Source organism: Typopeltis vanoorti, chromosome 19, assembly GCF_054136105.1.
Source record: "Typopeltis vanoorti isolate ZY-2024b chromosome 19, IOZ_Tvanoo_1.0, whole genome shotgun sequence".
Classification (NCBI taxonomy): Eukaryota; Metazoa; Arthropoda; class Arachnida; order Uropygi; family Thelyphonidae; genus Typopeltis; species Typopeltis vanoorti.
In genome coordinates this window covers 99,438,437-99,452,335 of record NC_143567.1, presented here as the reverse complement: position 1 = coordinate 99,452,335, position 13,899 = coordinate 99,438,437, and the positions used below count along the sequence as shown (strand labels likewise).

General features: G+C 35.2%; 1 protein-coding gene across 1 annotated transcript in view; it reads right to left on the bottom strand.

Annotated features, from left to right (window-relative positions):
- Positions 1 to 13,899, bottom strand: part of Ufl1 (UFM1 specific ligase 1) — a 430,347-nt gene that overhangs the window by 365,754 nt on the left and 50,694 nt on the right. Inside the window, exon 2 of the mRNA XM_090408990.1 lies at positions 11,273 to 11,418. Within this exon, the coding sequence (XP_090265116.1) occupies positions 11,273 to 11,418 (146 nt within the window). The remainder of the gene's footprint in view (positions 1 to 11,272; positions 11,419 to 13,899) is intronic.

The following is a 13,899-nucleotide window of genomic DNA, read 5'->3' as shown; positions in this document are numbered from 1 at the left end:
ACTTGAAAGAGGGTTCCACCCCGAGTTCCGGACTGGTAGGCTGGTTCTCCTTGAATTCTGATGACTCAAATTTTGAAGACTCGCCACTCAGGGTAGCTCGTGTCGAGTCTTCAAAAGGGGGAGCTTCTCCCCCTGACGCCTACAGTGCCCAACCTTCCTGAGTTCCGGACTGTAGGCCGGTTCTCCTTGAATTCTGATGACTAGAATATCGAAGACTTGAAAGAGGGTTCCACCCCAAGTTCCGGACTGGTAGGCTGGTTCTCCTTGAATTCTGAAGACTCGAAAGGGGGGGGGGTTCACCCCCTGGCACCTATGGTGCCCAACTCCCTCCCGAGTTCTGGACTGGTAGGCTGGTTCTCCTTGAATTCTGAAGACTCAAAAAAGGGGAGTTCCTCTCCCCCTGGTGCCTATGCATTGCTGAGGCTTCAATGGAATTTTACAATGCTTATCAAGAAATGTTGAAAGTTGACTCATCCAAGTTGTCATTTAGCAACCGAAAACATTAATCCCAAGTACCATCACTCATCCAAAATACCAACAGATTTAAGAGGATGGTTGGAAACATTAAAGTTGTAATCCTGGACTTTCATTTTCCTGTCATGACCTGATAGTATTAGGGTGATGGTAAAAGACTTGTCTTCATTAATAGCAAGACCTCTGGGAGTAAAATACTGAGCAGCATGGTCTGACAACTCCTGAAGACTCATCTTAGTTTCAGCAACAAGTATCACATCAGCAAACGCCATCACATTTATCTGGCATCCATTCAAATTAAAACCAATATATGGTGGCATAGATGAAAGAAACCATCAATAATAATATTAAAGATCAATGATAAGGAATCTCCTCATGTAACGGCATGTATAGAAGGAATAGACCAGGGGCAAATATTCCTGGTGTGCTAGATGCGTGCCACACAGCCACAGAATAGCAATATCACCGATATTACATTTTTGCATTTATTCCTTATTAAAGATGCATTTATTAAAGACTCCCCTAATTGTTTCCTGGCTTTGGGTGATTCTTAAAATTAAACACAATATATTAATGCTTCATGAAGAGGACACTTTTTGACGTATAAACATTGCAACATATTCATGTTAATAGCTAGAGGGTGCAGTCAAAATAACTGAAACCATTGAGCTCTTTAAACAGATGTGCAAGATGGTGCAGCAGGTCAAATTCTTAGCATTCCAATGGTTTTAAATGACCCAGGTGGCATGGTGTGCACTGAAACAAGAGCACCCAGAAGTCACTAGTGGCTGTGAGTGGTTACTGTGTGAAGCAATCCATTGAATGTTGTCATTTGTTGAGTTGCTGTTTTTGTTTTCTGAGTTTCATCTGTTTTGCATACGTGAAGTGTGAACTGACATGTTTAGGACACCAATATAGACAAGTTTTTAATATATAATTTTCCATAAATAATTTATAACTTTTTGTTCATATTTACAAATTGATGATTTACTGAACAGTATTGATGATTTACTGAACATCCCATTTTCTGCCAGAGCTTTTTGTGGATTGTACGATTATAGTTGAAGGAAGTTGGAACCTCTGTAGAAATAAGTAAGACGAATTATTTCAGTCTTTTTTAGTTCAATTCAGAAAAATAATTTCCCGAGTGGTTCTTTTTCCAATTTTTGTACATATTATATGGTGTATTTAAAAGTCGTATCAAGATTCATATCTGTGTCTCACTCTAGTATTTTCCAATCATAATCTAATCTCACCACGAAGCATAAACCCTTTGTGCTTCTCATATAATTGGTGTGCATGAAGCATAGCTATTGTTCATTTGATCTATAGGCTTTCCATATTTAAAATTATGACTGATTCTCTTCTGTCAAGATGGGTTGAGTACCTCATGAGTTCATCTTCTCCACTCTTCTCTTAATAAAGTCTTTCTTGAAAGATCTTGAAGGCTGTTGATCTTAGCAGTTTTCTTAATATTGGTGATCCAGCTTATCCTTGTTCTGCCCCTTGTCTGTTTAGTGGTTTTCTGTCCCAGTATGGCAATTTAAGGTAATCTCTGTTGATTCATTCTGTTTACATGCCCATACCATTTTAATCTAGGCAATACCAGTGAGTTGTATATTTTTAGTTTCATCTCTTTACTTATTTTATTACTATTCCAAACTTTATTCAGCTTTCCTATTACAAACCAACCTAAACTATTCTATGATTTATGTTTTCATATAATTTAGATCTTCAGTGATAAGTAATCCCAAACAGTTAAACAGAGTTGAAAGTTTATTTTTCACTTGGTTAGAGTATAATAAATTTAGTTTAATCCTTTATTCAAGTGTGAGCAAACAAAGTTTGCACCTGAAAGTATCTTCAGGACTGGGGTAAGGTGGTACAACACCAAGGCACTCCTTGCAAAGGTGGAGCAAGCTACCAACACTCCTATCTCAGTATCTCCCATAATGCAAAACACATCTCCTTGCAGATATGTATAATGTTATGCATTAAGGGAAGGGCCACTACCCAGACTAGTTTCGACCTTTATTGAGGTCTCTTCAGTGGGAGCCAGGCCCAAGTGGAGATACCAGGCAGAAGCATTAGCAGGTCATCTCTACCTATAGGAGTTGCCAAATGGTGTGCCACCCTTTTTTAATAAATTACTCTGGATTTAGAGAAAGATGTTGAAAGTTTATTTTTCACTTGGTTAGAGTATAATAAATTTAGTTTAATCCTTTATCCAAGTGTGAGCAAACAAAGTTTGCGCCTGAAAGTATCTTCAGGACTGGGGTAAGGTGGTACAACACCTTACCCTAGTTAAACAGAGTTACTTGCTCAATATATTTATTATCAATGTTAACTAGTTTCTTTTCTTTTCCTATTGTCATTATTTTAGTTTTAGTGAAATTTATACTCATCTTATATTTTTTGCTAATTTAGTTCATTTTGCTGATCATGGATTTCAAATCTTCTTTGCTGTTAATAAGAAGGACTATATCATCCACATATTTGATATAGGTGATGTTGGTTCCATTTACTAGAAGAATTGTACATTCTTCTAGAGCTTCTTCAATGACATACTAATATATATCATCATCATCAAATTCCTGATGTATACCCTCAAGGGGTGTACAGGATATATATATAATATTAAATAAATATGGTGAGAGTAGACAACCTTGCATAACTCCTTTCACAATATGTATTTTTTCTGTTTCCATTTTAATAAATTTCACTATTGCTTTTGTGCTTTGGTAATATTGCTTAATGAGATTAATAATATGGGGATCTATGTTAGTTTTTTTTCAAGGAATTTGATCATGTATTTTCTATCTATTTTATCGAAAGCATGTTTATAATTGATGAAACAGCAATAAAGAATAGAAATGTTTTCTAATATAAGGTCTGCTAATCTCTGTATTATAAATATTGCATCAACTGTTCCTCTGCCACTTCTGAAGCCCATTTGTTCCATTTACTCCTCTTCTAAGATTTCTTCACACATAGATTTAATTCAGTTTTGTATAATACAGATGAAAATCTTTAAGCATGATTAAGTAAAGAGATAGGCCTATAGTTAGCACATAGTCTTTTGTCACCTTTTTTATGCAATGGAATTATTTTTGATAGTTTTGAATCTTTAGGAAATTTCTCTTCAATAATCATTCTGTTAAAATAGTTTTCCTAGGTAATTTATGACTTTCTCTGCCTCCTTTCCATAATTCTTTGGGGATATTATCAAAACCAGTAGCTTTGTCATCTTTCATTTCGTTGAGTGCTTTATATAATTCTTCATTAAAATTTTTTGATGGTTTTATGGGGATTGTATTAGGTTCTGGAAGATGGTTTGTGTTATTGTTTCCAAAGATTACAGTGAAATAGTTGTACCATATTTTCTTTATTTCGTCGTCACTTCCTGTAATTTTTCCATTTTGATCTATTAGCGATTGTTTTAGGAACATACGTTTTAGATATTTCCTTTATTGTTCTGAAAATGGTCTTTAAACTATGTTTTTTATTGGCTTCTTCACATTGCTTGGCTTTTCGTTTTTTACATTTTAAATCTATTTCCTTTTTAATTAAACTGTATGTATTGCAGTTTTCTGTCGAGTTTTCTTTTGTGATTTTTAGTTTCATTTCTCTTCTTTTAGCAATCAGATTCAGAATTTCACTGGTCATACACTCATTATTGGTCCTAACAGGATGACCAAGGGCCTCAATTTGCCGATTTTAAAATACTTTCTTTTCTTTCTTCCCATAATTTTACTATATTTTATGTTTGATTGTCATTGAGATTTTCTTCTAAAAGTTTGAAATATTCTTTTTTCTGATTTTCTCATTTTAGTTTTAAAACACTTATTTTTTTAGGTTGTGGAACTGATTTAGTGATTTCAAATTTCAATTTTAATTTTACTGTAAAAGTTCAATGTCTGTGTCATTTTACATTATTAATTGAGGATTTCCATTTTTTATTTATTATTATATAATTATACAATTATTAACGTCTTCATTTGGGAAGGTTCAGGTATATTTATGATTTTTTCTGTGATAAAATACTGTATTAGCAATGTTGTTGTCAAGTCCATTAAAGAGCTTTCAGATATGACCGTGGATCTATAGAACTGCTTTGGCAATCTGTTGAACTTTGATGGAGTAGATCTTTTCTCTACGGTTATTGTCAATTTTCTGTAGAGCAACAGCAATTGCTGGACAGAACAGATATAGGCAGGTGTGTGTTAGTTCTACTCCTGGACAGTTCTTGCATGTTTCATAGCTCCTAGTATTGTCTGGCTGAATTTTCATGCCTTTGAAATGTTCTGTCCTTAGTCTGGTGATGATTGTGGTTATCTCTCTATTTTCATTAATTTCAATGATTTCATTCTTCTTCATCTTGATAGTTTGTTTTACATCTTATTTTGGTGACAGAGTTAGCATCAGTTAGTGAGAGTGGGTGTAATTTTTGAGGTATCTTGCTTCTTTGGCTAGTCTGCTCTTTAATTGCCTTCAATATTTACATGGGCTGGTATCCATTGCAGTGTACACTTCTTATTTTGCAGATTTGAGTCACTGTAGATGGTTATTCCATCTGTAATGTTTATTACTGGATTTGAGAGATAGAACTTGAGAGCTGTTCGTATGGCTATTAATTCACAAGTGAAGTTTGAAGCTATTTTGCCACTTGTGGTTTTGATTTGCATTTCCTCACATCCAGGTAGGGTTAGAAAAACCCCTGAACCTCCTTGGTTGAATGCTTCATCAGATGATCCACCAGTGTAGACAATGACGTGGTTTAGATTATTTAAGTGATGTATAGTGTCAGGTCCTTTTCTTTTATTTTCTTGCTATAAATCATTTTTTGAACAAGGTTCTAGGAGATTTAAGTTTAACATTGTGTTTTTTTTTGGTAGAATAGTGGAAAAGAATGGCGCTTTGCTTATTTCAATGGATAGGTGCTCTAAGTCGATCTGTTTTCTAATTTCATGATCGTATTGTAAAGTAAATGATCTCCTTAATCTAGATTTTCTTGTCCAGGCATCATGAGATGTGATCCTGTTGTTGGCTCCTGATTCTGTTAGTGAATTTAACTGTGGAGAGTTTTCTTCTGTCTTTTAGTATGTGAAGCCCACACTCTTGTTGAGCTTTTAAATTATTTGTGGATGAGACTGCACCTATAATAATTTTTGCTGTGTTTCAATATGTAACAAATAGATGTAACCATTGTTTCACACATGTAAATCAATAAATATCAATCCCTCTGCATGACTGCAATCTGATGATAAAAGAATCTGCACACCTACCTTAAAGAGACTTCTGAACAAATAGCAAGAATTCTCAGCAAATTTAATTTGTATACTGCCTTCAAACCAGCCCAGAAGTTATTTTCTTTTTTGCAGCCTATTAAGAACCATTATCATCTCTGTCCTTAAATGGTGTTTAAAATATATTGTTCATGTCAACTTTGTTGCTTTGAAAAAACTTCCTTATTATCACTATTAATTTGCTGATACGTACCCTCAAGGAGTGTTCAGGCTATTATGACAGACTACATGATATGCATTATCATCATCAAATTCCTGACATGTAACCTCAAGGGGTGTGCAGGATATGATAGTACTACATGAAAATTTTACATCATTACTAACTTCCTATCCAGAATTTTCCTCCAAATCTGTCTGTTACTTGTCAAGACTCCAACATTATCAGATCTTATATTTCTATCGTCTAAAGCACTTTGTACTGTATCAATCCAGCTATATTTTGGATATCCTCTGGGTCGTTTTCCTGCCAACCTGGCAGAGAACACTTGTTTTGCTAATCTTTCCTTGCCCATTCTGTTGTAGTGACCATACCACCTGAGATTAGCTCTGCTAATGCATTCCTGGATGCTGTCAATGTCAAGGTCTTTCCTAATATCCTCGTTTTTAATATGATACTGCCATTGATGCCATCTGTTCAAGCCTCTAATCTTTCTAAGGACTCTCATATCTGCAGTCTCTAGTCTTTGGTCGAGTGCTTTACTTCTGACCCAGCTCTCAGATCCATAAGTTAAAACTAGTTTGAACACTGTCTTGTATACAGCTAATTTAGTGTTCCAATTAATTTCTCTCTTATTCCATATGAATTTATTCAACTGACTTCCTACCATAACAGCTTTGTTGATTCTGTTGTCTATTTCCATATTTAATTTAACATCTTCACTAAAAATCGTGCCTAAGTATCTGAAATGTTTTACTTGTTCCACAGGTTCTCCGTTCACAATGCAGTTGACATTTTCAACGATTCTACCTATTTTCATTGTCTTTGTCTTTTTATTGCTGACCATCATACCATACCTATTACAACAGTTATTCAATTTAGTCAGGGAATCTTGCAAACTTGTAGCAAATTTATTTAGAAGTATAACATCGTCTGCATAAAGCAAACAGCTGACATTAACATCTCCAATTCTGATATCATGTTTAATACCACTTTCCTTCATAATGTGATCCATATAGATAATGAATAACAGAGGGGATAATGTACATCCTTGTCTCACACCAGATTTAACATTAAACCATCTTCCTGTACTTCCTTCAATTCTCACTGCTGACTTACAACTCAAATAAAGACTAAATATTGCTTGACATAATGTCCCATTGACACCATATAACTGTAGCGTATTGAATAGTTTCTCTCTTGGCACCTTGTCATATGCCTTTTCCAGATCGACAAAACTTAAATACAGATCTTTGTTATATTCCAATGCTTTCTCAACTATTTATCGTAAAGTGAAGATCTGTACTACCTTACTGGGGTAAGGTAGTAGTGTTGTACTACCTTACCCCAGTCCTGAAGATATTTTCAGGCACAAACTTTGTTTGCTCACACTTGGATAAAGGATTAAACTAAATTTATTATAGTCTAAACCAAGTGAAAAATAAACTTTCAACAACAATAACATAGTCAATGAGACTGTTCTTATTCCTTGCCTCTTCTCTCCATGTGAATTTGTGCACATTTTTATGTTGGAACATGGTGTTAGTAATAACCAGTCCATGTCCTGAGCAGAAACCCAACAGGTATTTGAAATTATTATTAGCTTTGCTCTTTTCTCCAAATTTTCCCAAAATATTTTTGTATGTCTGACAATCATTTCCTACTCTGCTATTTAGATCCCCAACAAGGACCAACTTTTACTTTTTCATTGTGTCAGTTGCTTTCTGTAAAGCCTCAAAAAATTCCTCCACTTCTACCTTAGTAGAACCTTCTGTGGGACCATAGGCACAAATAAGTCTCATTGTCCAGTTCCCCATTCTGATATCATCACCCTACTTGAGATTGCCCGCCATTCAAGAAGATTAGTCTCGTATTTAGTGTTGAATACTATGGCTACTCCTTCTTTTCCTTGATTGTTATTGCCTGAATATAACATTTTGTATTTATTGCTCAGAAAGATCTCACCACTTTTTGTCTTTTTTGTTTCGGTCATCCCTATTACGTCGATCTGGTACTTATCTAATTCCTCAGCTAGCTCAATTTGTTTGCCATTCAGGCTTCTTATGTTGATAGTACCGATCTTTAACTCTGGTGATGCTGCATTGGGGTGTGCTTTCAGATTTGTTCCAGTAGCTGACTTTTCGCTGTTTTCCCTGGTTCCCTGATAAAAACAACGGGAGTCTTGTGTATCCCGGCGACGCCCTAGCCGGCAGGAAATTTTGTCATGTTGTACCATCATTTTGTATATTAGTTTAAGCCAATATGAATACAATAAGAATATAATGTCCAGTCCTCACCACGAGAAGGTGAGGACTGGACATTAGGTCAGAAGACCTAGTCGGTTCTTCGCACTTTTAAAGGCTATGTGGAAGTCTCCTCTCAGTTATACAGCTTTGACCCTTAAGCATCCCTACATGATATGCTTACATTATTATTCATCTCATATTAATAATTTAACTGCAAATTAGTCCACTGCTTGTCAGCAGTCCAATATCGTTATATTTAACATTTTGTGCTTGTATGGCACTTCTGACTGAATCAATCCACTTTGACCTTAGGTGTCCTCTGGGTCTCTTTCCTGCCATCAAACACGTGTTTTGCTAACCTTTCCTTGCCCATTCTATTTAAATGGCCATACCACCTTAGATTAACTCTACTCACACATTCTTGAATGCAAACAATGTCAAGTTCTTTTCGAATATCTTCATTTTTAATATGATTCTGCCATTGTTGCCATCTGTTCACTCCACAATTTTTAACTGAATTCTCATATTTGAGGTCTCTAGTATTTGTTGAGTGCTTTATTTCTCATCCAACTCTCATATTCATAACTTAAAACTGGTTTGGACAGTGTCTTATATACTGTCACTTTAGTGTTTTGGCTAATTTCTCTCTCACTCCATATAAATTTATTCAACTGTCTTCCCATACCAGTTGAATAAACTTATTTTTTCAATGTTGTCTATTTCCAGATTTAATTTGTCTTCTTTACTAAAAACTGCACCTAAATAGCTAAAATAGTCTACTTGCTCTATAGGTTCTCCACCAAAAATACAACTGAAGATTTCTATGTTTCCACCTCTTTTCATAGTTATGGTCTTTTTTTATTGCTGATTTTCATGCCAAATTTGTTACAGCTGTTAGAGAACCTTCAAGACTTGCATTCAATGTGTTTAGGAGTGTAGCATCATCAGCATAAAGCAAAGAGCTAAGTTTGATACCTCAAATTCTAATATCAGTCTCAATGCCACTTTCTTTCATAATGTGAACCATACAGATCATAAATAAGCATGGAGATAATGTGCATCCTTCTCTTACACCTGATTTTACATCAAACCATCTTCCTGGATTTCCTTCAATTCTAACTATAGATCAACAACTTAAATATAGACTATGTATTGCTCTGTATAATATTCCATTTATCCCATATAACTGTAGTGTTGTGAACAGCTTTCCTTTGAGCACACCTTGTTGTACCACTTCCAGATCCACAAAACTGAAGCACAATCCTTGTCATGTTCCTATGATTTTTCAACTATTTGTCGTAAAGTGAAATCTGATTTTGACAACCTCTTTTTGGCCTGAGCAGTGCTTGTTCTCCAAGTTTCTCTCCCACGATTTTTTTAAACTTTTCGTCAAGTATGCTTGTATAAATTTTACCTTGAACACTTAATAGAGAAATTCAGCTTCAGTTTCAGATTTTTTTATAGATGGGAACTATGAGAGCTCTACTGTAATCGTTTAGAATTCAACCTTCTGACTAGGACATCTGAATTATGCAGTGTAGCCATTGAAAAACTTTTATATCCACATTTAAGCATTTCTGGTTGAATATCATCTACTCCAGATGCCTATCCTTTATATCAAATTTTTGATATCTTTTTTCTACCTCAAGTATTGATATGTATTGTTTGCATTCCTCTTTGAAAAATTTACTGTTCTATCACTGCTTGTTTCATATAACAGTCATTCAAAATAATTACTCTAGACATCAAGGATATCCTTATCTTCAGTTTTTATGTCACTTTTATCATCTCTGATTCCTTTTACAGTACTCTTTCCTCCATTTCTAAGCTTTTTCAATAGCCTCCAGAACATTTTGCCACCTTCCTGATATTTATTTTTTATATTCCTACTGAAATCTTCCCATGACTTTTGTTTAGCTACTTTTATACATACCATAACTCTCTTACATTGTTCTCTGTATTCTTTTAGTGCATCTGCTGACTTATAAGCTAGGAACTTTCAGTATGTTTTCTTCTTGTCCATTACTGCTCCTTTAACATCTTGTGTCCACCACAATTTTCTTACTTTTCTATCCTTGCAGACAACTTCTCCACATACCTTCCTAGCTGAATCAATTAATGATTTCTTCAAAGTTGACCACTGAGATTTCTAGGCTTGGTTCTTGTTATCTTTAATCTTTTAATTCTTTAAAGACTTAATCTTTAATTTAGTTAAAGATGAAGGTCTATAAAAAATTTAAGATTTTGATATCAGGTTTAATATCAAATGTAATAATGTGATCCATACAGGAGTTTTAATGTGAACTTGTGACATTGCAATCAAGAAAGAAAAACATAATATGTTATTATGACACTGTTACGTTATTATTATTTGACACCTCCAGGAAGACCAAAGACTCATCGAGGGAGAGTGCGCCAACAGCATCGAATACACACAGTAAATAACTAATGAAATTAGAACAAATATTTCTTATTGAAACATACAGTACATAATCACTGTGGAAGAAACAAGTAGACATTCAAGGAGACAGAATACAAGATAAACACAACAATCAGTTGTTGACAAACACAACAACCAATAACATCAAGTACCACTGCTAGAAGGATAGTATCAAATATATAAATTATTTCTGATATTAAAGGCTATGAATCTTCCATACTTTCAAGAGAGAGAGCTGGGCAATTATTCCAATTTAAATAAGGCAGGCATAACAAGACTTCAAACTTTCTTTGAAAAGACATTTAAATCTGCTTCTATAAAAAAGGTGAGCCTCATTTCAAAAGGATATGGTGCTATCTCAGTATCATATTGTGTGAGGCCACACTGCTCAGGTACAAGTATTTAACAGTATTACACTGGTTTCCATAAATTAAGGAACAAAGAAAAATCACATAAATCTGTGGAGGGGAAAGCATATGAACATGCGACATGTTCATATTGTAACATGCATTTCCTACTTTTTTAATGTAATGAAGCATAAAATGTCTCAACAATGCCAGTTGAGGATTAAATATTTTTCTTATCTTAATAAGTTTCTTGCAAATTATAATGAAAACTAAAAAAAACATTAGGACCAGATGATCTATACCTCCATTTACTATTAATTCATCTTTCATTTCTTTAAGTAAGTATTGAGGAGTGATATATTCCTTTCCATCAGTGGTGAAAATAACATCAATTAGCTTCAGTTCTAACAGTCTTTTCACAATTTCTATGCAGTTCCTTTCTGATAACCTGAAAATGTATAACAGATATATCAGAACATAAACGGTAAATTAGTCTTAGGTTATAAAATCCATAAACAGAGAACAAAAATAACAAATATTGCTTGAATTCAGAGATAAATCTATTCCTTCAGCTCACAAAGAATTAGAATCCAATAGCAAGCAGGGGAAGTATTCTCTGTAGCTTTGTTGGGGAGGTTATACTTTGGTAATTTTCTAACATAGGGATGGAGAGTGAGAACAAGAGCTTCCCTGGAAGTTGTGTAAAATTATCATAAGAAAGAAGTAATGGTTGATTTTTTACACACAGAGTGGTGAGTGGAATGCACTGAATGGTTTGTGCTTAGACTTCTTCTCTTGTAATCCCTTCTCCCAACACTAACATGCTTGATGTTCTGCATTCTTTTGTGCGTGGGAATGACAAAAAAAAAAAAAGTCGCTACTGTTAAACACCAGTGGACATAAATGAACCTCTTAGCATATAGGACTTTTATGTTATTGATACTGGAAGGGTTTTAGCTGGGGACATGCAAATTTTAGAAAATGATGCAGAGAAATTCAATTAAGTCAGTTCCACTTATGCTGGGTTTCTTTTAACTCATTTAATGTATCTCCTAAAATTCAGCTGCTTGTTTACCATGAAACTCTTCCTCCTCCTCCAGAGGTGTCTCCCCACCACCTTCAATACATTTCCACCAAACAACTTGCAGAGCATATGGAAGTTTTTTTCACTTGGCTATGCTACTAATTATATATTGGATTTTATCCTTTATCCAAGTGTTAGCAAACAAAGTTTGCACCTGAAGTACTTTCAGGACTGGGGAAAACTCATGGTAAAGGTGGTATAAATTCTCATCACTTGCCTTAGTATCTCCCATAATGCAAAGCACATCTCCTTGCATTAAGGGAAGGGCCACTACCCAGATTGGTTTCATGGAAGCCAGACCCAGAAGTAGTGATATTAAGGTGGACGTAATGGAGAAGACATATTTACCTATACAAGTTGCCAAAGGGTGTCACATCCTATTATTAAAATTCTCTGGATTAGAGATCCGCTTATGGAAGTTTTTTCACTTGGCTATGCTACTAATTATATATTGGGTTTTAATATTATAATAGGGTGTGACACCCTTTGGCAACTCGTATAGGTAAATATGACTTCTCCATTACTTCCATCTTAGTATCACCACCTCTGGGTCTGGCTCCCACTAATGAGACCTCAATAAAAGTTGAAACCAGTCTGGGTAGTGGCCCTTCCCTTAATGCATAGCATTATACATGTCCGCAAGGAGATGTGCTTTGCATTATGGGAGATACTAAGGCAAGAGATGAGAACTTATACCACCTTTACCACAAGTTGCCCCAGTCCTGAAAGTACTTCAGGTGCAAACTTTGTTTGCTAACACTTGGATAAAGGATAAAACCCAATATATAAGTAGTAACTTCCAGAGCACTTATTTTCCAAATTGTAAAACAAGTATAGCTAGGTGTGTGGTTCTACAATTTGGAAAGTAATGATGAAATGCGTGTATTCAACTGTGGGGATATAATGAGGTAGAGACCCAAATATGGAGCTGAACTGAAGGTCATTATTATTAACATCTGACCTCCATGGAGTCAAAGACTCATCATGGCAAGTAAACGCTATCAGACACAAAGCTCATTCACCCGTGCCTTAAACTGATTCAATGTGTCTACATTCACAACACTACTCAGGCAATGCATTCCAATCGCTAACCACTCTCCAAGTAAAGAATGTTCTTCTCACTCTTCTACCCACACCCTCCTTATACAGTTTCCAATGATGACCTCTTGTTCTACCTCCCTGTCCATTCTATGAAAAATCTCTTCCATGTCAATCTGATAACCTCTGACTAACTTATATGTCTCAATCATATCCCCTCTCCCTCCTCCTGTGATTCACAAGGCATTGCAATTTACATTCTCTCAATCTATCCTCGCACTCCAGATTCCAAAGACCACTGACCAACTTTGTGAACCCTCTCTGGATCCTTTCTAACATATCCTTTTCACCATGAAAACCCAGCTACCAAATCTGTGTACAATAATCCATATGAGACCTGATCAAGGCCTTATACAATGACATCATAACCTCTTTATTTCTGCATGTCAGGGTCCTCTGCATAATTGCTGTTATTTGATGTGACATCTTCACAACTTGTGTAATGCAGCACCTTTGAATCTCAGGTCCTTATCAACCATCATTCACAGATCTCTCATCTCCTCTGCCTGCTTTAAAGTTTTCTCCAATAAGTGTATACTTTGCATTCCATCGTTGCTTACCAAATTTCAAAATCTTACACTTTGCACCACTGAACCGACAGTTCCACTTTCCTGCCAATTCAGGCAATCTATTTAAGTCCTCCTGTAAGGTCATTAAATGAGTTTTAAGAGAAACTTGTGAAGTTGGCATAAATGAATTTTAATACATTCTAAAGCCACAGTGACTCGAAGTAGTTTAATTACTACA